The sequence below is a fragment of the Lasioglossum baleicum genome, chromosome 17 (assembly GCF_051020765.1).
Source record: "Lasioglossum baleicum chromosome 17, iyLasBale1, whole genome shotgun sequence".
In the NCBI taxonomy this organism is placed as follows: domain Eukaryota; kingdom Metazoa; phylum Arthropoda; class Insecta; order Hymenoptera; family Halictidae; genus Lasioglossum; species Lasioglossum baleicum.
In genome coordinates, this window is record NC_134945.1 from 3,649,058 (window position 1) to 3,673,432 (window position 24,375).

Genomic DNA, 24,375 nt, shown 5'->3' on the forward strand with positions numbered 1-24,375 from the left:
ACCAAACTTAATAAACAAATTAACTCGATTCAAAACCACACCGATAACCACAGAAATGGCAAAAACGAAGACAACGAAAACCGCCCAACAAACAGCAAAAAAAGGAAACAGCAACCTGGACAATGCATCCGTAGAAGAATTAATCCAAATGATAAGCAACCTCAACAAAACGGTCGAAAACCTTTACAAAACGATCGAATCTTTAAAAGAACAATTAGAAGAAGAACGGAAAAAAATAAGCCTGCTCCAACAGCTCAAGACTTCACAAACCCAAACAGATACGCAGTCCTAGACATGGACATTACGCCCACCCCAACCGAAATCGAAGACGACGTCAACAGGCAAAAACCATTAACCGGAGCAGGTACCAAAAGACCCCACAACAGCACAGAAGACGACTCTTTATCTAAAAAAAAGGATACGGCCAAAGCACCAATAAACCAGGAAAACTCCATCCCAATCAAATCCCTATTACACACAATTGTCAAATGGGAGAAAATAATAAAAAAGGATCGCATCCAGTGCATGAGATGCCAACGCATAGGACATGTAGCTCAAAACTGCAACTTAAATTATAGATGCGTCAAATGTGAACACGATCACAATCCCGGAGAGTGTCCACGTTCCGCAGACTCCCAAACCGAAAACGCAGACTCTCCCCCATATTGCGTCAACTGCAAAACACATGGACATCCAGCCTCCTACAGAGGTTGCCCAAAATTAAAAGAACTGAAAGAAAGAATAGAATCAAAAAGATTAGCTACTCAATTAGAAAAGGAAACCATACACACGTTCACTTCAAACTTCATCAAACCGTACAAATCTTTCAGCCAGATCGTAACAAACAACACAGACAGAAAAGAACTATCAAACCTAATAAACACAGCCTCGACCCATCCAACAACAATCCCAACCACACACCAAACCCAACCTCAATCACAAAACGCTCTCTCTCTAATCTCCCAAATAAAATATATAATAGACTCAGCCATAAAATCTCAAACAGATCATGTAACAAATCAAATTAAAAATAATAGCAACAGAATCAACTCATTAGCTCAGGCATGTAACGTAGAAATTTAAAATGTATCCAAACGCACAGAACAATTCATCAAACGTTAGTATCACCAACAATATCAAAACAATTACTCATCAAACACTAAAAATAATAGAGCTAAACGTTAACTCACTCATCTCAAACGAAAAACGTGCGTCACTCTCCGAATTCTTAGAAGTACACGAACCGGATGCGGTCCTGCTATGCGAAACCAAACTTAACGATAGATACCGTGTAAACTTTAAGAATTACATATTTATTAGATCCGACAGACCGAACTCAAAACGAGGTGGGGGAACCGGCATCCTCATCAGAGATAACATAAAATTTAAAACCGTCCAGACAAACAGCTCAAATAGCTCAAATCTCGAATCAACAGCAATTGAAATAAAAATAAACCAAAGTCGACTATTCCTAATTGCAGTATACTCTCCAGGCAGCAACAACAAAGAATTTACAGCAGACCTCACAACAATTAGTAACTCACTAGAACTGCATAAAACAAATAACTACTACATTATTGCAGGAGACTTAAACGCAAAACACACCGACTGGCACAATAACACAAACAACAACAGAGGATCCTCACTAAAAAGGTGGCTACTCAATAATCAAATACAAAACAGAGTATCCCTACTAAACACAGCGTCGCCATCATACCCAAAGAGCGGTTCATTTATAGACATTTGCCTAGCAGACAACAGAATTAAATTTTATAATCAACCTACCCCCGGCAGACTAAAAACATTAGACTTCGACAGCGACCATAAAGCAACAGAAATAATAATATCACTTCTCCCCAACAACCAAATGATCATAGAAGTACCACCCACAAACATCATATACAACTACAGCAAAACCGACTGGCTCAAATTCCAAAAGGAACTACTAAACATAGACGACACTGATATCCCAAATACAAAAAACCTAACAATCACCGAAATTGACAATTACATAGAAACATTAAACAAAAACATAAACACAGCCATTGAACGATCAATACCACGCATATCTTACAATTACAACGCATCAGACAGATACATCACCCCTTCCATAACAAAACTAAAAAAACTAAAAAGTACACTAATTACCAAACTCAACAGACTGACATCGATAAACAACTTCACCGACTCAAACGACACAATAATAAACATTCTGAAACACATACTCAAAACAATCAGAAAAAAAATCAAAACCAAATTCCAAAGCTCAGTAAGCAACTTCTGGAAAAAAAAATATCAAACCTCTCAACGCACAAACCCAAAGAGCTCTTTCCTTCTATAAAAACAATATTCCGACCTAAAGAACAGAACGCAATAGACACGCTAAAAATCAACACATCAAACACAGAAATAATCACAAATGCCAACATAAACATGAATGAAGCACAAATAGACGAGGACGACAACATAAGAATAACAGACATAAATGACAAACTAAACGTACTAGGAGCGCACTTTGAAAAGGCACACACACAGAATAAAAACATGGGCAAACAACAACTATCTAACATAATAAATCAAAAAATTCTAAAGTTGAAAACAGAAATAGACGAAGACATACGAAACGACAATACAGTTTGCATATTCTCCAACGACAACAGAGCAGACAACCCGAACCCCAACTCAATCCCTCCAAATTACTTCACATCCACATTCGAGCTAACCCAAATCCTAAAAAATCTCAACAACAAAAAGTCTGCCAGCTACGACAACATCCCAAACATAATCCTCAAACATCTACCACCAGTTTACACACACAATTACGCAATATTATTTAATAACTGCCTCAACAGAATGCATTTCCCATCCGCATGGAAAACCGCAAAAGTGATTGCATTAAAAAAGAAGGGTAAAAACAGTAATGACCCAGCCAGCTATAGACCAATAAGCCTCTTACCAAACATAAGCAAGATATTTGAAATAACAATCAACAATGCAATAGAACACTTCTCCTCCACAAATAATTTAATACCGGAAACTCAATTTGGATTCAGACGCAGACATTCGACAATACACGCTATAGCTAAATTTACAGCAGACATCTGCTGGGCCCGAAATGCAGGAGACTGCGTAGGAGCAATATTCATAGATTTAGAAAAAGCATTCGACACTGTTTGGCTGGACGGACTTTTCTTCAAACTAATCAAAAAGAATTTCCCACCTCACCTCATAAAAATGCTATGGAGCATGACCCATAACAAAACATTCAAGGTGTCCGAAGGGCAAAACTCCTCCTCCATAGTATTTACAGTACAAAACGGACTACAACAGGGTGCCGTAAATTCCCCCATCCTGTTTAGCCTATACCTAAGCGACCTTCTTATAATGTTCAACCTGAAGGAGGACAACCGCAAAGGCGCCATAGCATACGCGGACGACCTTTTATCATACATTATCGATAATAGACCGTCAATAATTAAAAAGAAACTACAAGAATTGTTTGACAAAATACAGGACTACTTTCACACATGGAAACTTAAAATCAACGTTAATAAATGCGAGACAATACTTTTCAGACCAACTCTTTCAAAAAACTCAGACGCAAATAATGACGTACGTACGAACGCCAAACTCTTCCACATACAAGACAACAGAGACACAAACTTAAAAATACCACACAAAAAGGTCGTCCGATATTTAGGAGTATACTCAGACTTTAAGCTTCATTTCAACGAACATGTACAAATACAAATCGAAAAAGCTCAAAAGGCAGTCGCAGCGAACAAGCGGATTTTCTACTCCAAATACCTTGACAAAGAAGTTAAACTTCTTTGTTACAAACTACTAATCAGACCGATACTCACCTACGGAATACCTATCTGGTATAACATCAGCGCCAGTACGATGGAGAAAATCCGCTTGTTCGAACGAAGATGCCTCAGAGCCTGTTTGAACGCGTATAAAACCCCGAAATCAAACTATACAAAATATTACAGCAACCACGCACTGCTAAAATAATCAAAAACAATGCGCATAGACCTATTCATGCTAAAGACCACAAGAAATCACTGGGCAAACACAAGAAACGTAGATAACAACAGCCTCATTTTCAGCTCTACCTTTCCGAACCCCCAATATTTAGAAAAAACAAGATTCACAGGATACACACCACCGGAAGCTTTCATACACCTTGACTCCGCTGGTCTCATACAAAACACACACGGATATCCAATTATATATCACTACAACCGAAAAAACTTCAACAAAACAATAACATACAACAGCAACATAAACATACACGGCCCAGAAATGAGATTTCTATATAAACTAACAGAATTCGATACAGAAAACGACCACAGGAAAAACACTAAAAGATACTGGTGGCTCGTCCCATCAACATAACTCAAACACATTACACACATATAATATATAAAAAAAAAAAAATTGTAATGCTCAGTTATACATAAGTTTAAGTTAACTCTAAGACACACTCCCAGCGCTTTTGATTCAGATTTCTCAGGGCCAAGCACTCCAATAAAAATAAAACCATTAACGGGTTGACACCCAGAAAACTCCGACAAAACTCAAAACATCGATCAAATGTACAGTTTTTCCACCGTGCCTTTCTGTACACTTCGAACTATACAATAATATAAGAAAACCTCTTAGACTAAGCCGACACACCTGCATTAAGTGCAATAAAACGTACAATGCTAAACCGCGCGAGCCCGTCCCTACGGGCCTTTAGTTTAATCTCCTAATTTTCACACTACGTCAAACTTTTGTGCGTAAAAAGTTTCATGTACCTATTGTAATTACATATTTTATTCAGGCACAATAAACGCTCTTTAAAAAAAAAAAAAAAAAGTTGGCTCAGTGTGTTAGGCATTCGATTGTGGACCGGCCTATACTAGGTTCGCGCCCGTCGTAGGTCTATTTTTTTTATTTCATTAATTCTCTTCCTTTTTTATTTCTAACTTGACACTAGTCAAGGATATTTTTGTAGAATTCTTTTAAAAGCAATATTGAAATATTTAAAAAGTATTTTAAGGTAAAATACACCAAATACAGTAGTTGTGTCTAACAGAGTCGTAAGGCGAGTAAAGAAAAGAAAAGGTAAACGAAGGTAAAAGTTAATGAAACATCAAAAGTTTGTCATTCTAAATATGCTTTTATAGATCCGTTAGTTTACTTTGACAAGTATCGGAACATCTGCTTTCACTGTGAAATATTTCATTAGCAACCCTGAGTGGTACATACACAACAATTGATGTTCCGCATAAGAGACGAGGTTCCAAATTGAATGCCTCAAAAGAAGTAAACAACAATAGAGCCATTTCTACAACTTGAATTTCTTTCTTTTCTCTATAACAAAGTTGTTGAGGCCGTTTCGCTTGTTTCATAAATACCGCGTCTTGTATACTAGCTAGACCCACGGGCGCGTTCTCATCGCTCGCGAGAACGCGTGAATGTACACGATACGGTAATGAGTCAGTCTTGTCCTTTGTCTCGATCGCGACGCAATACGATTCGGGAAACATGTGCGAGCGTCTAATCTCTTTTGCCGACAATCGACCGCACGTGGTTATAACTCATTTGCGGAGCAACGCGTGAAACGCGCATTTAATACCGACGATTTGTACCAAGTACTGTTGACTTTTATAATAAACGGATACAGAGTCTTACAAGCTCTGAAAAGCATAAACATTTTTGGTCCTTCGAGCCGGATTCCCTTGCAAGACCGGTAAGCAGTGCATCCGTCGCGTTGCAGTGATTGGTGCGGAAAAAAGTGCGTTGGTGCAGATACAGTGTGTGCGTCAAAGTGAGCGTAATCGGTGAAAAATCGAACAGATTCCACGAGGCTAACGGACATTTCAACCTTTGTGACGTCACGCCGTGGTGCGCGAAACGCGACGCTAGCAGAGCGAGAGAGACAGAGCGAGCGCGAAATCGAAAACAAACTCCGAATACGCGCAAAACCGTCGAGACTATTGCTGTCTTCGTCGCACTCACTCGTTCGAAATCGGTGTCGGTTCATCGGGAATCAGCGGTTTCGCACGCGACACGCACACATACAAGCGAAAACGTGGTCGTTTGGTTCGCATCGCGACAGGTGTGATCGCCTTTGCTTCGCGTCTCACATAATCGTCGCGAGTGCTCTCGGTACATTGCTTTCAATTTGCAGACAGTATTTGCAGCAATCTGCAACTTGTACAATTTCGGTTCGTTCGATTGTGCAATACGGGAGTCGATCGGCTTTGACAATGACGGGGCATGAAGCACTGTTCACAGCGCAAAAGCGTGTCGCGGTGTTCATCTTAAACTTCGTGGGCAACACTACGAAAAAGAAGGCCGCCGATAAGCTTACGTTGTCGGATGTCGAAGCGAGACAGGCACTCCTGCAGGAGTATTGGAAAGGCTTCCAAGACCGAGACTTGATTCTGGCAGAGCATATGGATAGCCTAAGCGACCGCTCCTACTTCAAGGCAGATCTGTATGGATCCACAATGGAAGCGTATCTGTACGCAAAAGCATGGCTGGAGGCAAAATCAAAAGAGCTCCAGGGCCCTTCCGATACGCACGTTCTTGCAACGCATGACCGCAGTATCGCGGAGAACTCAGTACAGAGAACATTCGAAAGGTTAAAACTGCCCGCTTCGATGGGACTCAACGCGATTGGGAAGCCTTTAAGGAGCGTTTTACCTCCTTGGTCATCGCAGATAAAGGGATGACGCCGGTTATCAAGCTGGAACACTTATTAAACTGTTTGTCAGGCGAGGCACAGGCAAGGTTGAAGGGCATCCAGATGGTAGGCGCAAACTTCCTTACAGCCTGGGAAACGCTGTGTCGACGCTACGACAACAGGTTCCTCCGATTCAGCACGCAAATGCAGGCCGTTACTGGAACAGAGGCTAGCGACGAGGAAACCGGAACGCACATTAACCAGCTGCTAAACACGACGAATGAGAGCATCAACGTGTTTAGAACTCTTGGACTTCCGGTCGAGCATTGGGACGCCGTCCTAATCTACTTCATCGAGAGCAAACTTGCAACTCCGACGAGGTTGGACTGGGCTAGGGAGCTGGAGAAGAAGAAAAATAACGAATTCCCCACATTCGCAGAGTTCAAATACTTTCTGGAGGACAGGATACGAACTCTGGACCTTGTCGTGGGCGACCGGTCCAAGTCCGTTCGAGAGGAAACGTCCGCTCCAGGTCAGCAGTCGCAGTCCTCGTCCAAGGCCAAGGAAAGCAAGAAAACGAAGAAGTCTTCAGCTCACGTTGCCACGCCGAGGAACTCGTCTACGAGAGAGCCGGACAAATGCTCGTTCTGCGACGGACCACACTTCATTGGGCGTTGCAGTGTCTTCTCCAATGCGCCTCCGACAAATAGAAGAGCCCACGTGCAAACGGCTAGGCTCTGTCTCAACTGCCTGAGCGCAAGGCATGTTGTGGGGGCTTGCACCTCAAAATATCGGTGCTCCGTGTGCCATGAAAAGCATCATACGAAGTTGCACCAGGACAAGACAGCCACTTCGAACGCTGCGGTGGCTACGTTGCAGAATGCGGAGAGCGAATCGGCGCCGGGAGAGGCGTCTGTGCTCGCCATCACTGGGGGACAGACTGTGCTGCTGGCAACTGCCTGCGTCGTGCTCCAGTCACCGGGTGCCGCCATCACCGTAAGGGCCTTGCTGGATTCGGGCGCAGAGGAGTCCTTCGTAACAGAGCAAGCTGTACAGGCACTTGGACTTCGTCGCCAGTCGACTCATGTGGCGGTCAATGGAGTCGGAGCCGAGCGGACAGCGGTGGCCAGAAGCAGAGTCCATCTAACGCTCAAGTCGGAGCGTGACTACAAATTCTCTCTCGATTTTACAGCGCTGGTTTTAAAAAGGTTGACGTCCCTGCTGCCACGTCTACCTGTCGACCCAACCGCGTGGCCACATCTTGCCTCGCGACCACTAGCGGATCCGGTCTACTTCAAACCAGGGCGCATCGACTGCATTTTGAATGCGGAGGCTCTTGCGAAGGTGATACGGCCAGGCATCGACCGACAACCGGGGGCACCCACTGCAATGGAAACCTCTCTCGGCTGGGTCGTGCTAGGAAAAGTACCTGTGCAAGAAACCGGAGGGAAAGCGGAGGTATCGGGATTTCACGTTGCTGTGGACCGAGAGCTAACCTCCGCGTTGACAAGATTCTGGGAGATTGAAGAAGTCAACAAGCCGCCCCAGTTGTCTCCGCAGGATGAGGAGTGCTACGATCATTTTCGGAGGACTCACTCGCGCAGGGCAGATGGTCGCTTCGTTGTCAGGCTCCCGTTTGCTAGGGAACCTGTCTTTGCTGATTCAAAGTCCACGGCTGCTGCTTGCTTGACGAGATTAGAGCGTCGTTTTGTGAGACAACCCGAGTTGGCTCCACCGTATAAAGTCTTCATGCAGGAGTACCAGGCGCTAGGTCACATGGAGAAGGTGGTCAACGAGCAGTCGGGTAAGAGCGACGTTTTTTATCTCCCTCATCATGCAGTCTTTAAAGACGGCGGTAAAGGGAAAATACGCGTAGTCTTCAACGCGTCCCAAGCCGATTCCGCCGGGGTCTCGTTGAATAGCTGCTTGCATGCGGGGCCCAAATTGCAGGAAGATGTGCTCGTCATCATCATTCGTTGGTGCTTTCGGAAATACGTTTTTACGTGTGATGTAGTAAAAATGTTTCGACAATTTCTCGTTCAGCCGGATGACGCTGATTGGCAACGCATTTTGTGGCGTTTCAACGAGGACGAGGTGGTCACTCCGTTTCGTTTAGTCACGGTAACATATGGGACGACCTGTGCTCCATTCCTGGCCAACGCATGCATGCTCCAGCTGGCAGATGACGAGCAGAAGCGCTTTCCTCGTGGTGCTCAAATATTGAGGAAGGGTCGTTATGCCGACGACTCCTACGGAGGGGGAGATACCCTCGAGGAAGCTAGGCTCGTGCGAGACGAGTTAGTAAGCATCCTGAGAACAGCAGGAATGGAGGTGGGCAAGTGGGCTGCAAACCACGCAGAGTTGTTGCAGGAGCTGGGACTCGAGAGTCCTGCCGTAGCTGAACGGGAGTTTCGAGTCGAGGAGGCGGTGTCCACATTAGGCCTGCGTTGGATGCCGCAAAAGGATGCCTTTTGCTTCAAAATTGCACTAGTCGAACCTCCCCAGACAGTCACGAAAAGGTCAATCTTGTCGGAAGTTTCCAAATTGTTTGACCCGATTGGCTGGCTTGCTCCCGTGTTGGTTCGTGCAAAGCTGCTGTTGCAGACCTTATGGAGGCAGGGCGTTGATTGGGACGTAGCCGTCTCCGCCACATTATCACAATCTTGGTCGACCTTTAAAGGTCAGTTGGTCGAATTGGAGGAACTACGAATTCCACGATGGTTTGGAACTGTTGGAACCACTAAGTGGGACCTACACGGTTTCTGTGATGCATCGGAGAGCGCATATGCAGCCTCACTGTACCTGGTGGCTGCTGACACCAAGGTCTCCAGACTTATTGTGGCGAAGTCCAAGGTCGCTCCAATTAAGGTCATCAGCCTGCCCAAGCTAGAGCTGTGTGGAGCTCAATTGTTAGTTCGTCTCGTTAATTCGCTGTTGTCGAAATTAGACTCTCAACCTGTTGACATTCATTGCTGGTCGGATTCGAAGGTAGCTTTAGCATGGCTGCAAGGGCACCCCTCTCGGTGGAAACCATTCGTGGCGAATAGGGTGAGTGAGATTCTCACGTCGCTGCCCCATGCTACCTGGCGGCATGTACGCTCAGCCGATAATCCGGCGGACTGTGCAACCAGGGGTTTCACACCGACGCAACTGCGAGAGTCAATACTATGGTGGAACGGTCCAAGCTGGATAACCTTAGAAAAATCAGAGTGGCCGGGTCCTCTTGCTGAGCTGAAGACTGACCTAGAGGCAAGGTCAATGGCGGCTCTGGAAGTTTGTGTGGCAAGAGGAGAGGAGTCTTGGTCCGAGTGGTGCGCTCGATCTTCTTCCCTGCACAAACTCATCAGGGTCTTCGCTTACATGGTCCGTTGGCGCTCCAATGCCAAGTTGTCCCCGCTGGATCGACGAAAAACTTGGCTCTCAGCGCAGGAACTAGCGAGAGGCAGAACTATTCTTCTCCGAGTTGTGCAAAACGAGGAGTTCGCGGACGAATTCAGGACGATTCGTACGAAAGGGTCGGTGTCTGCACGCAGTTCCATACGTCGCCTACTCCCCTTCACTGATGCGGAAGGCGTGCTACGAGTTGGTGGTCGCCTCGACAATTCCTTCCTGACTGAATCCGAGAAGCACCCGATCATTCTTCCCGGCAGGCACCACGTTACGCGGTTGATCATTGCGGACGCTCATCGCTCCACTCTTCATGGGGGGCCCGTGCTAGTCCAAAGTCAACTGAGTAGACGATATTGGGTAGTCCGAGGAAGGAATGAAATTCGAGGAGTCGTGCGCAAGTGTGTCACATGTGCACGGTTTAACGCTCGCCCAGCGGAGCAGCAAATGGCTCCTCTTCCGGCGGTGCGCACGGTCCCAGCTCGCCCGTTCACATTCACCGGGTTGGACTATGCGGGGCCTTTCCTACTGAAGACATCCGGAGGCAGAGGTCAGCGGTGTTCGAAAGGCTATGTAGCCATCTTCATCTGCATGGTGGTAAAAGCTGTACACATAGAGGTGGTCTCGGATCTCACGACCGCAGCATTCTTGGCCGCGTTTGCGCGCTTCGTCGCAAGGCGAGGATTATGTCACACCGTTTACAGCGACAACGGTACGACGTTCCAAGGAGCAGCAGCAGAGCTCCGTCGCTTATTTGAGGCTACTTCCGCCATGACTCAGGAAATCGCTGCAGCCATAGCAGCGGACGGGATCCAGTGGTCGCACATCCCACCTCGAGCCCCGCACTTTGGCGGACTTTGGGAGGCCAATGTCAGGAGCTTCAAGAGGCATCTGAAGCGGGTCATTGGGGATGCCAAGCTCACGTACGAGGAGTTTTCAACTGTCTGTCACCAAATCGAGGCGTGCCTCAACTCCAGACCTCTCGGCCCGCTCAGCAGCAACGAGGAGGACGTATCGGCGCTGACCCCGGGCCACTTCTTGATCGGCTCAGCCCTCAAGGCTCCTGTAGAGCCTTTTACAGAGACGAACGAGAAGGTTTCAGTTTGTTCCAGATGGCGGCTCCTGTCCCTCATGCGGAATCACTTTTGGAAGCGGTGGCGGCGAGAATTCCTCACCCAACTGCAGCAGCGCTCCAAGTGGCTCCGCCCGGGCTACGATTATCAGGTCGGGGACCTGGTGATCCTGATGGATGACCCCCTTCCACCTACCAAGTGGCCACTGGCGAGAGTTGTCCGCCAGCACCGGGGTACCGACGGGGTTTGCAGAGTCGTAACGCTCAGGACGGCCACCACCCAACTGAGGCGACCGGTCCATCGGCTTATCCACCTGCCCATCAACGAGACCGTGGCCGTGCATTTCATGGAGTCACGCGTTCCCCAGACGACTGTGTAGCCAGCTCCTCATGGCGGGCGGCGTAGGGGACAAATCTCGGGCACGCGAGCCCGATTATTCTTGCCCATTGCGCGTTGTTTTGCTTAGGCCGTTATGGAAAAAGTACTGCCTTGTCGCTCAGTTAAGGATAACTTCGCGAGGCGGGCGGTATGTTGAGGCCGTTTCGCTTGTTTCATAAATACCGCGTCTTGTATACTAGCTAGACCCACGGGCGCGTTCTCATCGCTCGCGAGAACGCGTGAATGTACACGATACGGTAATGAGTCAGTCTTGTCCTTTGTCTCGATCGCGACGCAATACGATTCGGGAAACATGTGCGAGCGTCTAATCTCTTTTGCCGACAATCGACCGCACGTGGTTATAACTCATTTGCGGAGCAACGCGTGAAACGCGCATTTAATACCGACGATTTGTACCAAGTACTGTTGACTTTTATAATAAACGGATACAGAGTCTTACAAGCTCTGAAAAGCATAAACAAAAGTATTTAAAACTCGAAGACACATAAATGGAATTACTGCTGAAAATGTCGAGTACTGCCAGAAGTTCCTCCAATTTTCAACATAAATAAATCTTTCAATTCATCGATAAAATAAAATATGCTTTGCAGAAAACACGATAAAATGAAACTGAGATAATTAAGATCCGCACAACCTATGTATTATAATTTTTTTGCGAATTTCACCTTGAAATATTTTTTGAATATGTAGATATTGCTTCTAAAAGAAATCTACAAACACACCATTGATTATTATATAGTGCGACGAGGCCTCACCTCGCCGCGAGCTAGGCGCAAATGGGGACTACCACTCGCCACCTGTACTTATAGATTCTCGCGACACAGGCGCGCGCCAATCAGAGAGCACCGCGGCCGCCGACCGAGAGCGGCACTCTCCATGGTCCGCGCTCCCGCGCGCTATATAAGTCGCGTCGAAATACCGTGCGAGCGGAGTCCGCCTGGAACCACTCCCGTGCACACCGGATTGTACGAGCCCTTTTCAGAGCTATACATCCGTCCAGAACGCAGGCTGGAAGCACAAGTTCCAGGAGACGACTCTCCTCCGTATTCCCGGCTCCCGGAGATCGCCGTGCCATCGCCTTGGCTGGACCGGACCCGTCGTGTCGGTGTGGTGGGCACGAACACCCTTAGGTGCTTCTAAGGTGCGTGCGACTGTAACCCGTCGCTCAGGTGCTTCTGTGCGAGGGTTACGGCACTACCCGGCTCTCCGACCGTCCAGCACGGAGCGACTGGCCTCCGGCTCTGTCCGTGATTCGAACCTCTGCGGTTAAACGTCGCGATTTGGTGTGGCGGCGGCGGGTGCGAACCTCTCAGGTGCCTCTGAGATACGTACGGACCGTGGTTTGTCTCTCAGGTGCTTCTGAGGGAAAACCGCGGCGCCTGCGCTGCGTCGGGCCGCGACCTCCGACCGTATCCTGTCACCTCCCACCTTCCCGCGCAGATCTGCAGCGACCCCGCGAGGTCCCGAGCCGTTCGATATTGCGTTCAGTACCGCCGGATATTCGAGACCGTTTCCGCGAAAGCATTCGTCGCGTACCAGTACCGATTCATTGTTCCTGACCGCCTGATCGCTTTCTATTTACCGTTTATACTTATCGCCGGATTATCTCTTCTGTTCTCCACTAGAGCGGGGACGCCGATCCAGCTAACGAGAGGCTGTAGGCTCCCTCCGCAGTCAACGCGGCATTAAGAATATATTTTTGTTACGCGGCCGGATTCGCCGGTCTGCAGAGAGGATTTTCTGTTGTGTAATACTTTTATTGAACCGCACTTAGCGGAATAAAGTTTAGTTCGTTACCCGATTTCGCCTTCATTTCATTTGCTTACCTGCGAACCCTGGTTCACTCCTAAGCTACAGGGCATCGCGAAATCGGAACGTTACATGGCGCCCGAACAGGGACCTGGCTAAAGCGATCAGACGGTACGGTACTAGAAATGAGTTTCAGCGGCAATAGCGAGCGAAGCCCGCGAAAGTTACAGGGGATAAACCTGATTAATGTTGGTTTGTAATTATGTATACGTAATTATTTATTCACTCGTGCCGTTACCGATTAACGTACGCGCCCGTAGTCTACGGACCGACCTGTTAGAGTCCTATTTATGTACGCGTAATTATTTATTTAAGCGCATGCGCGTCGCCAGTGCGCACCGAGCACCGGAACCACCGTCGTTTCGGGGTAAAAGGGACTACCGCGAGTTCCCAAAATTTTTTTTTACATATTGTTTATTGTTGCATATTATTTAAGTATTCAGCACCGGGCGCGTTTAGGGATCGATTGCCTGCGTTTCCGCGTCAGCGGCAAGGAAGCAACATGGGCGTGGCATGGGTGTATCGCCTAAGAAAAGAACAGCTGATCCACGAGCTGCACGCGCATGGAATCGGTACGGAAGGGACCGTGGTCCAGATGCGCCAGAGACTGGTAGCATATGTACGTCGCAATCCAGAGACCTTCGCCGAGAAACCGGAAGATGATCCGGATTACAAAGAGGAGGCCGATGTCACCAAAGACCTGCTCGAGTTCCACGAGGAACTGGCGGCCGGCCTGTTTAACTCGAGCACATCCACCCCACTGCGAAACCATCATACGGTGAGGAACGTGCCTGAAGCATCCACGGCACCTACGGCCATAAACACTGTCATCGACCAGATGAGGAAGTGGAATTGCCACTTCGATGGCCGGGATCCACGTGGATTCCTGGAACGAGTCAACGAACTCCAGCGAGCCTACCACCTGTCGGATCGGCACATGCTGGAGGGTTTCCCCGAATTGTTAAGGGGAGACGCTCAACTATGGTACAGGTGTGCGACCCCATCCGTCACCTCGTGGGCGAACCTCCAAGACCAACTACGGGAGTATTACCTGCCGCTGGGAGAGCGACGCCACCTCGACCGACAGATTGCCGACCGACGACAGGGACCGAACGAGAAATTCTTGCCTTACGTCACGGCCATGACAACCTTAGTCCGTAGACGAGGGGGTACTCGCTGGACCAGGAGCTGGACGCCCTCTATTACAACATGAGGGGTGAGTTCCAGCTCCGGATCCGTAGAGATGAGGTAAGATCGGTCACCCAGCTCATCCAACGAGTGGGAGAGATCGAGGAGATCCTCGCGGCAATGAAGAGGGAAACCAACAACTGGCGAACAGACGGAACCCGGTCGTACGTCAAGCAGGAAGCGGCCAATAAAACCCTCACGGCCGCTACCGCACCGTACTCCAGAACCACACATTGTTGGAAATGTAGGCAACCAGGCCACGACCGCTTTGAATGTAAGAACCGACAGCTAAAGTTCTGTTCTTTCTGCGGCAGCAACGGCGTCCTGACCCGCGATTGCGAATGCCACCGGGGATTCCAGGGAAACGGGCCAGAGGCCGGGCCAAACTAACACGTAACCCGGCCACTGATCCCCCCGAGAACAGGATCTTCCTAGACGTTACCGTCGGCAACCACCAGACCGAGGCGCTCCTCGACTCCGGCTCCGTCTGCTCTTACGTCAACAACGCCATGGCCAAAAAGTGCATCGCTGCAGGATGGCAGGTAGCCAAAGAAAACACACTGGCTGCCATGGCAGACGGAACGGAGACAGAACTAAAATGGAGCATGCGAGGAACCGGATCTATTAACGGAGTTCCGCTGGAACACCAGTACTTCGTGATGGGGGCAATGGAACACGAAGTGCTACTGGGTATGGACGCCCTATCAAAACTAGATCTACAGATAAGGGTCGGCAAGCGGGACATATTCCCGGTAAAAAGACCAAACCGAGCGAACGCCTGTACCGCCACCACACCGAAAGGGTTGACCAATCTAACGGCAACGGAGAACCGAAGCCTCCAGGAATTAATCCAGAAAGAACAGCAAAAATTCGAGAGAATACACGGGGCGACATCTCTGATTGAACACGAAATTCGGTTGGAGGACCCAACCCCAATCAAACAAAGATACCGCCCACGAAATCCAGCAATGCAGGCGATAATTAACGCAGAGGTCGAGAAGATGCTAGACGAAGGGGTAATTCAACCATCCCGTAGCCCCTGGAGCTCACCCATTGTGCTCGCCCGGAAGAAAGATGGAAAACACCGCTTCTGCGTCGACTTCCGTCGACTGAACAAAGTAACAAAAAAGGATGCTTACCCATTGCCGCATATTAACGCCACGCTGGACAAACTACGCGGGGCACGGTACCTGTCAACAATCGACTTAAAAAACGGCTATTGGCAGGTACCCCTGACACCGGCTAGCAGACCGCTCACCGCGTTCACCGTACCAGGAAGGGGACTACTGGAATTTAGAGTTATGCCGTTCGGACTCCACTCGGCCCCATCCACGTTCCAACGATTACTCGACAGGGTAATATCTCCAGATATGGCACCTCATGCCTTTTCATACCTCGACGACATCGTCATCGCCAGCAAGACATTCAAGGAACACGAACAAGTCCTACGGGAGGTCTTCCAGCGGCTCCGAGCAGCGAACCTGCGGCCGAACTGGGAGAAATGTCATTTCGCGCGCGAGAAACTGAAATATCTGGGGCACGTCGTGGACCAGGAGGGACTACGCACCGATCCAGAAAAAGTAACGGCGGTGACGCAACTATCGCCACCCACCGGAGTGAAAGAGCTACGACGGTTCCTGGGTCTTTTGTCCTGGTACCGCCGCTTCTTGCCTGATGTTTCCCGAGTGGCAGCACCCCTGACGGTACTGTTAAAGAAAAAGACAAAATGGAAATGGGAAGCACCGCAACAAAAGGCGTTCGACCAACTACGACGCCAATTAACGGAGGCCCCAGTCCTGGCAGTTCCGAACTGGGAACTGCCGTTTACGTTACAAACGGACGCCAGTCAGGAGGGACTGGGCGCCGTGCTCACACAGGAAAGCGAGGCCGGAGAACGAGTGATCGCGTACGCAAGCCGAACGTTAAACCAGGCTGAACGTAATTACTCGGCAACGGAACTCGAGTGCCTCGCGGTACGGTGGGGTATCTGGAAAATGCGACATTACCTGGAGGGATACCACTTCGTGGTACTGACCGACCACCAGTCGCTGAAATGGCTGGAGAAAATAGACAACCCGTCCGGGAGACTTGCACGCTGGGCAATGGAACTAAGCCAATGGGACTTCGAAATACGATACCGACGAGGACCAGAGAACACCGTGGCCGATGCATTATCCAGACAACCAGTACAGGTATGCGGTACGAAAGAAAGAAAAAAATGTCCATGGTACCACCGCCAAATAAAAGCAGTACGAGAACGACCGCTTGACCACCCGGAATACTGCATCAAGCAAGGACGACTGTACCGGCACATATTACATACGCTCGATTTTGATGAGCATCCAGCGACAGACGAATGGAAATTATGCGTAGCCACTCACGATCGACAACGGGTGCTCCGCGAGTGTCACGACGATCCAACATCAGGCCATTTAGGCATCGCAAAAACGCTAGCTCGTCTCTGTCGTCTGTATTACTGGCCCGGAATGTTACGTGAGGGTGCTCGACACGTAAGAACCTGCGAAAGTTGCCAGAAATACAAAGCATCACAGCAAGCGCCAGCAGGCCGAATGCATGCAACACCGGTTGACCGACCATGGGAAATGATATCCGCTGACCTAGTCGGACCGTTACCACGGTCCAGCGCAGGAAACACCACGTTGCTCGTCATACAGGACCGGTTCACTAAGTGGATCGAAATACGAGCATTAAGGAGAGCTACCGGCCCAGCCATAACACGGGCCATCCGCGAACTGGTCATACTGCGACACGGGTGCCCCGACGTCCTCGTGACCGATAACGGAAAGCAGTTCGTGGGGAAGGAACTTGGGAAGGCCCTCAAGGAATGGGGCGTTAAACACCGACGCACCCCCCCATACACGCCACAATGTAATCCGGTTGAACGCGTGAATAAGGTGGTAAAAACGATGTTAAGCCAGTACATCGGACGATCCCAGCGGACATGGGACGAATACTGCCCCGAGGTAACGTTCGCATATAACACAGCACAACATAGTGCCATGGGATACTCTCCAGCATACTTAAACACTGGAAGAGAACTAGTACCACCTGGGAGCCTCCGGTACGAGAACGGTCAACGAAGGACAACCGGATTGCAGGAACGGCTACGCCAAGTACAGGAGGCTCGGGAATTGGCCAAATGCCATATCGCCCGCAGTTTCCAAAAACAACAGAAACACTACGACAAGGGTAGACGAGATTGGGCGCCGGCCGTAGGAACTCCCGTGTTAAAGCGTACGCACATTCTCTCCGATAAGGCAGCCTACCGGAACGCTAAACTGGCGGAAAAATACAGCGGGCCGTTCAAAGTACAACGGAAAATATCTCCAGTAATATTCGACCTGCTGGACAAAAGAAACAGGACAATCCAGCATGTCCACGTGAGGGATCTAAAACCGTACGAGCTCGCCTCGACGCCAAGAGATGGCGCAACGGACGAGGCGGACGAAGCGACGGAGGAGAGGGGATACAGGAGGCCCACCCGCCAGGCAGCACGCCAAGTCAGTACAGCGACAACAGTCATGGCGAAAGGACCTCCAGTCTCGGAGCAAGAGCTCAATGAGTTCCTACAGCAGCTTGAGGAGGACTACAGGAGGCACGGGACCTACACCCCCCAACCAGCGGGTCCACGCCGACCCACGCAGCCTCGAATGGCTGTACCACCAGCCCGGCCACCGTTACAACAACGTGACGGCACCCGACAGGCCAGACCACCACGCATAGGACTGGGATGCGTGGCCCCACGGGGAGTAACGCCGAAACCGCCGGGAATCAAACCGCCCTTCAGAATCCCGATAGTGTCCCCACATCGGGAACCGCCACAACCGGCCCCTCCGGCCAAGAAGGTGTCCGAGAGAGAGAAACGGCGGAACGCCAAAATGGCGATAGAAGCAGACGCCGCCCGGAAGAAAAGGCTCGAGCGGACATACCGGGCATGGAATAGCGGAACACCGCCAGCAGTTCCGGGGAAGAAGAAAGAGCGGACAAAGAAGCGGGGCAATCCCGCTCCCCAGCCTATGCCGACAATAACGGAAGAGGGGGAAACACCACCCAGCCCCCCGCCGGAGGTACTACTCCGCCATCTGACACTGAGGGAACCGTCACCAGTACCACTGCCAAAAGATCTGAGCCACCGACCAAGGAAGAAAGAGACGTTGCCGGACGGGACAACCTTCTGGTCGCCCATAGGCGTGAAACGTTACAGGCTGGTCATCGGGGGCGTCCGGTGGCCACTGCGACTGGACCCGGACACGGGGGCCATCCGCCACGTGGGGGAACCACGACCCATAGTAAGCATACCTGACTTCTCCGCAACTTTCCCGGAGGGGACCCTTCGCGACGTTAATACGTCCCGTCTCCGAAGAAAGGGGGGGATGCGACGAGGCCTCACCTCGCCGCGAGCTAGGCGTAAATGGGGACTACCACTCGCCACCTGTACTTATAGATTCTCGCGACACAGGCGCGCGCCAATCAGAGAGCACCGCGGCCGCCGACCGAGAGCGGCACTCTCCATGGTCCGCGCTCCCGCGCGCTATATAAGTCGCGTCGAAATACCGTGCGAGCGGAGTCCGCCTGGAACCACTCCCGTGCACACCGGATTGTACGAGCCCTTTTCAGAGCTATACATCCGTCCAGAACGCAGGCTGGAAGCACAAGTTCCAGGAGACGACTCTCCTCCGTATTCCCGGCTCCCGGAGATCGCCGTGCCATCGCCTTGGCTGGACCGGACCCGTCGTGTCGGTGTGGTGGGCACGAACACCCTTAGGTGCTTCTAAGGTGCGTGCGACTGTAACCTGTCGCTCAGGTGCTTCTGTGCGAGGGTTACGGCACTACCCGGCTCTCCGACCGTCCAGCACGGAGCGACTGGCCTCCGGCTCTGTCCGTGATTCGAACCTCTGCGGTTAAACGTCGCGATTTGGTGTGGCGGCGGCGGGTGCGAACCTCTCAGGTGCCTCTGAGATACGTACGGACCGTGGTTTGTCTCTCAGGTGCTTCTGAGGGAAAACCGCGGCGCCTGCGCTGCGTCGGGCCGCGACCTCCGACCGTATCCTGTCACCTCCCACCTTCCCGCGCAGATCTGCAGCGACCCCGCGAGGTCCCGAGCCGTTCGATATTGCGTTCAGTACCGCCGGATATTCGAGACCGTTTCCGCGAAAGCATTCGTCGCGTACCAGTACCGATTCATTGTTCCTGACCGCCTGATCGCTTTCTATTTACCGTTTATACTTATCGCCGGATTATCTCTTCTGTTCTCCACTAGAGCGGGGACGCCGATCCAGCTAACGAGAGGCCGTAGGCTCCCTCCGCAGTCAACGCGGCATTAAGAATATATTTTTGTTACGCGGCCGGATTCGCCGGTCTGCAGAGAGGATTTTCTGTTGTGTAATACTTTTATTGAACCGCACTTAGCGGAATAAAGTTTAGTTCGTTACCCGATTTCGCCTTCATTTCATTTACTTACCTGCGAACCCTGGTTCACTCCTAAGCTACAGGGCATCGCGAAATCGGAACGTTACAATAGTTAGACATAAAAAAAAGAATTAATCAAGTAAAAAAAATGTATATACCTATGCCGGGAGCGAACCTAGTATGAGCAGACCAACAGTCGAACGCCTAACACGCTGAGCCAACTGAACTGTTGGAAACGTGATTGATATTTCTAGATGTAATGTTCATACTGTAGAAATATTAATTAAGTTGATTTCATTTTTTAATTACTTCTGTAGAATGCTCAAGGTTTATCAGAGCCTGATAGACTTACAGAATAAAAAGTACGTAATAATTTTAAGGTTAGCTTAGTTCTTCGCGGAAAAAACGCCGAAAAAATCTGTTTTTATTTTTTTTGACAACGGCGCACCAAACCAAAAAATCTGAAAAAATTCATGAACAATACTTATAACAATATACTGCTACTGTAAAAATATAAATGTTGCCACTCTAAAACTTCCATGTGAAATCTGCATTTTTTCGATTTTTTTGAGGTTTTTGATTTTTTACAAGCAGGATTTCCATTTTAAAAATCTGAAACCAATTGCAAAGTATGTATTTGGGTTTTTGACATGTGTCAGATTTTTTCAGAATTTTTAGGCGTCATTAACTAGGGAAAATAGGCCAAAAACTGATTTTTCGTTTTTACCCCATAACTACCCTCCCGATCGAGATACAGGGTTGAAATTTTGCACAGTATGTTTTTTCTTGGTGCTCTATCAAATGCCACATCGTCGATAAAATTCGGCTCAAGGGCATTTTTGACTATCTTATCCGGCTATGCCCTTTTTATAATTTGTTTCTATATTTGTTATTTGAATTGTTATTTCAATAATTTATTGTTAAAATAATTGTTTAAACTTTTTATAATTTGTATTTTCAATAATTTATTGAATTTCAATGATTTATTGAAATAACAATTTAAGTAACGAATATAGAAACAAATTATAAAAATTTGTACAAATTATAAAAATTTGTTTAAACAATTATTTTAACAATAAATTATTGAAATAACAATTCAGATAACGAATATAGAAACAAATTATAAAAATGTGTACAAATTATAAAAATTTGTTTAAACAATTATTTTAACAATAAATTATTGAATAACAATTTAAGTAACGAATATAGAAACAAATTATAAAAATTTGTTTAATCAATTATTTTAACAATAAATTATTGAAATAACAATTCAAATAACGAATATAGAAACAAATTATACAAAAATTTGTTTAAACAATTATTTTAACAATAAATTATTGAAATAACAATTTAAATAACGAATATAGGAATAAATTATAAAAATTATATTTATTGATTGTTCAAGATTCGAATTGTGAATTTGCCGTTCGGCACGTCAACCGTCGAGCCCCGTTCGCTCTGCTCTTTTTTCAACCCTGTTTAGAGTCGCGTAGCGATCATGCGTAACCGTAGCGCGAGGCTACGGTGTGTTTGTCAGCTCCCATCACCGGCAAATCTCCACTATTCGAATCTTGAACCGTCGTCTTCCCGGATCACGCGATCGATCCGGAACCAATCGCGTGCGACCCCGCCTGCCGTTTCGGCGAATATTTAAAGGCCCTCCTTCGACGGCGCCTCGTCTGTTCGACTCAGTTCTCCGAATTAAGCTTCTCAATCTCTCTTCTTTACGTTTGCGACAATCACTGCGCTGTCTATATCGCAACTCTTCGTCGAAGTTCGTCTGGAGTTGCCTTCGAGCTGTCTTCTTTCGCGTCGCGATTCGTGCGTCTGCCCGCGTCAAGATTGTCCTCCGAACGCGGTGAAGATCTCCGTTCGCGGCGGCCCTCGTAAAGGAGTCGCACAAGATTTCCGTCGCGATTCAAAGGCAGACGTCTCGCACGATCAAGATTTCCGAATTGCGATTCGTCGACGACTGTTGATAGCTACAATTTCAATAAAGTGCAGTGTGAACTTCACTCTGAAGGTAATCTTCCTCCCTCATTCTCACGATCCTTTTCATTGCCGTCCTCGCGCGCTCATTACTGAGCGGTTCCAGCGTCAGGCGCCTCCGACCGTCGGTCGACGCCGAACATTGATATAGATTGTTTAAATTATAAATAAAGGCCGCCACAGTTCCTCTTATACTTCGGACGTAGATACGGTCCTGACGAAACTCGCGCATGCGCGAAAAAAAGGCCTTACCTACCATCACTGTCCTGGTGTAGTGGCAATGTACTAGACTTACTACCCGGTGGGCTAGGGTTGGATTCCCGCCCGGGAAAAATATTTTTTAACTTATTTATTTATATTACCTATTCGCTGTGTAACATTAACTTGTTCATAAGCGATTCTACATTTATTACAAATCAAAGAACAAAAGTTTTAATAAATTATAAACAAATTAACCGAAATGAATATAATAGTAAATTACCGTCTCGTGTCTGGAAAGAGAAGAAATAAAGTAAATATAGGAAGAGAAAATATGGTATACGATAAATTTAATAATATTGTACTTACAATTACATATTTTTAATTTGGCTATGATGCGAGAAGTTCGACAATTCAAAGAAGGCGCGCACGAAGATTCTGTAGACTGTAGAGGATTAATAGAAAGATCACGCAAGAAACCTATGTATCAAACATTTAAAAAATCATTGCCCAAACTTATGTGAACAAAATAATTGTTCATTAAATCTTTCTCTAACAATAATATACAAACAATTATGTGCACTAATTTTTCAATCTGTGCTGGAACATGCATGGTATGTAGCCGGATTTACAGCAGAAAGATAAATTTTTAAAAACGTCAATCAAATCTGTTTTCCCATAAATGTACAAAGAAGCAGGTGCCAATGCAATAATACTGCACTTATTCGATGTGCAAGCTGTTTCTGCGTATTATGTTTCGTATGCTTTTACGACATGCACCACTATTATAATTAAAAATATGTAATTGTAAGTACAATATTATTAAATTTATCGTATACCATATTTTCTCTTCCTATATTTACTTTATTTCTTCTCTTTCCAGACACGAGACGGTAATTTACAATTTCATTCATTTCTCGGTTAATTTGTTTATAATTTATTAAAACTTTTGTTCTTTGATTTGTAATAAATGTAGAATCGCTTATGAACAAGTCAATGTTACACAGCGAATAGATAATATAAATAAATAGGTAAACAAATATTTTTACCCGGGCGGGAATCGAACCCTAGCCAACCGGGTAGTGGGTCTAGTACGTTGCCACTACACCAGGATATTACTCGTTATATGCTTTCTCTACAATAGCATATTTTTACTACTGGTTATGAAAAAACTTTGTTTATAAATATCTCAACAATTATTGAGTGTTTGCCCCTATAATGGTATATATTCGTGAAAAGGAGATCATAATCTATAAGTATACGAAATCTCAACTAAATCGGTGACCCGAAGGCCTTGCGCTCTCCTTGTAAGTCAGAATTGCGAAATAAATATCTATGTAGTCGGCATTTTTTAAGAAGTAGTTTTCATCCGTCGGGTGTTTTGCGTAGAAATGCCGTGCCTAGGGTGCTTGTTCTGGAAGACAGTGATAGCGATAGCGCAGACGAGAATCTCGCCGGTGGTGATTGCGATGGTGACAGTGACCGTGATAGTGTTATTGACGGTGTTATAGAAAATTGTAATATTACAGCCATTTCATCTTCGCAAGAATGCACCATAGAGGGAAATCGGTTGATGGAAATTGAACAACATTTAAGCAAAGAAAAAAATAAGTGTAAGATTCTTCGCACGCAATTACAAGCGAAGTCTAAAGTATTAAATAGAATTAAATATAAGCTTTCTTCAGGTTGTATTGATGATAAATGTTTGTAGATGGCAATAGCGAAAAGAGTTTCTGGCATTGTTTTCACTTTCATAATAATGTTATTATTTAAACCTTTTAGAAGCTTTCACGCGCGATGAACGACAGTTATGCATGACAATGCATTATACATCGCCGTCTTTGTATGACAAAATGCGCACTGTTTTCAATTGTCATTTGCCGAGTCCAATTACACTTGTTCGTTGGTTCGGGAAAAGTGATATTTGGCCTGGTATTTGCCAAAATATATTTTACGGTTTAAAAATAAAAGCTGCGCAGATGGAAGTCGCAGATCGTAATTGCGTACTTTTGTTTGATGAAATGGCGATTAAGAAATGTTTATCGTTCCACCCAACGAATCAGATCATTGAAGGTTTCGAAGACTTGGGATTTTTAGGTCGTCGTGCAGCCGTGGGTTCTCAAGTCCTTGTTTTTATGCTACGGGAGCTGTTCAATAATTGGAAACAACCAATAGCTTTTTTTGTTACAAGTTCGGGAATAAAGAGGGATAATTTATCCA

General features: G+C 47.3%; 2 protein-coding genes across 2 annotated transcripts; both read left to right on the plus strand.

Annotated features, from left to right (window-relative positions):
- Positions 1-294: 294 nt before the first annotated feature.
- LOC143217689 (uncharacterized) lies at positions 295-4,017 on the plus strand. The gene is made up of 4 exons (XM_076442225.1): positions 295-837; positions 1,103-1,535; positions 1,584-1,910; positions 2,408-4,017. Exons 1-4 carry the CDS (start codon positions 295-297, stop codon positions 4,015-4,017), a joined length of 2,913 nt encoding a protein of 970 aa, XP_076298340.1.
- Positions 4,018-6,727: 2,710 nt separating this feature from the next.
- LOC143217690 (uncharacterized) lies at positions 6,728-11,521 on the plus strand. Its single transcript, XM_076442227.1, has one exon. It carries the CDS (start codon positions 6,728-6,730, stop codon positions 11,519-11,521), a length of 4,794 nt encoding a protein of 1,597 aa, XP_076298342.1.
- Positions 11,522-24,375: the final 12,854 nt, after the last annotated feature.

Excerpts from the sequence above, each read along its gene's own strand:
- LOC143217689 (XM_076442225.1), top strand. The coding sequence starts at position 295 with ATGGACATTACGCCCACCCCAACCGAAATCGAAGACGACGTCAACAGG. Across the intron at positions 838-1,102 it reads ACAAATCTTTCAGCCAGATC|AACAATTCATCAAACGTTAG; the intron begins GTAACAAACAAC and ends CCAAACGCACAG. Across the intron at positions 1,536-1,583 it reads AGCAGACCTCACAACAATTA|GAGACTTAAACGCAAAACAC; the intron begins GTAACTCACTAG and ends ACATTATTGCAG.
- LOC143217690 (XM_076442227.1), top strand. The coding sequence starts at position 6,728 with ATGACGCCGGTTATCAAGCTGGAACACTTATTAAACTGTTTGTCAGGC.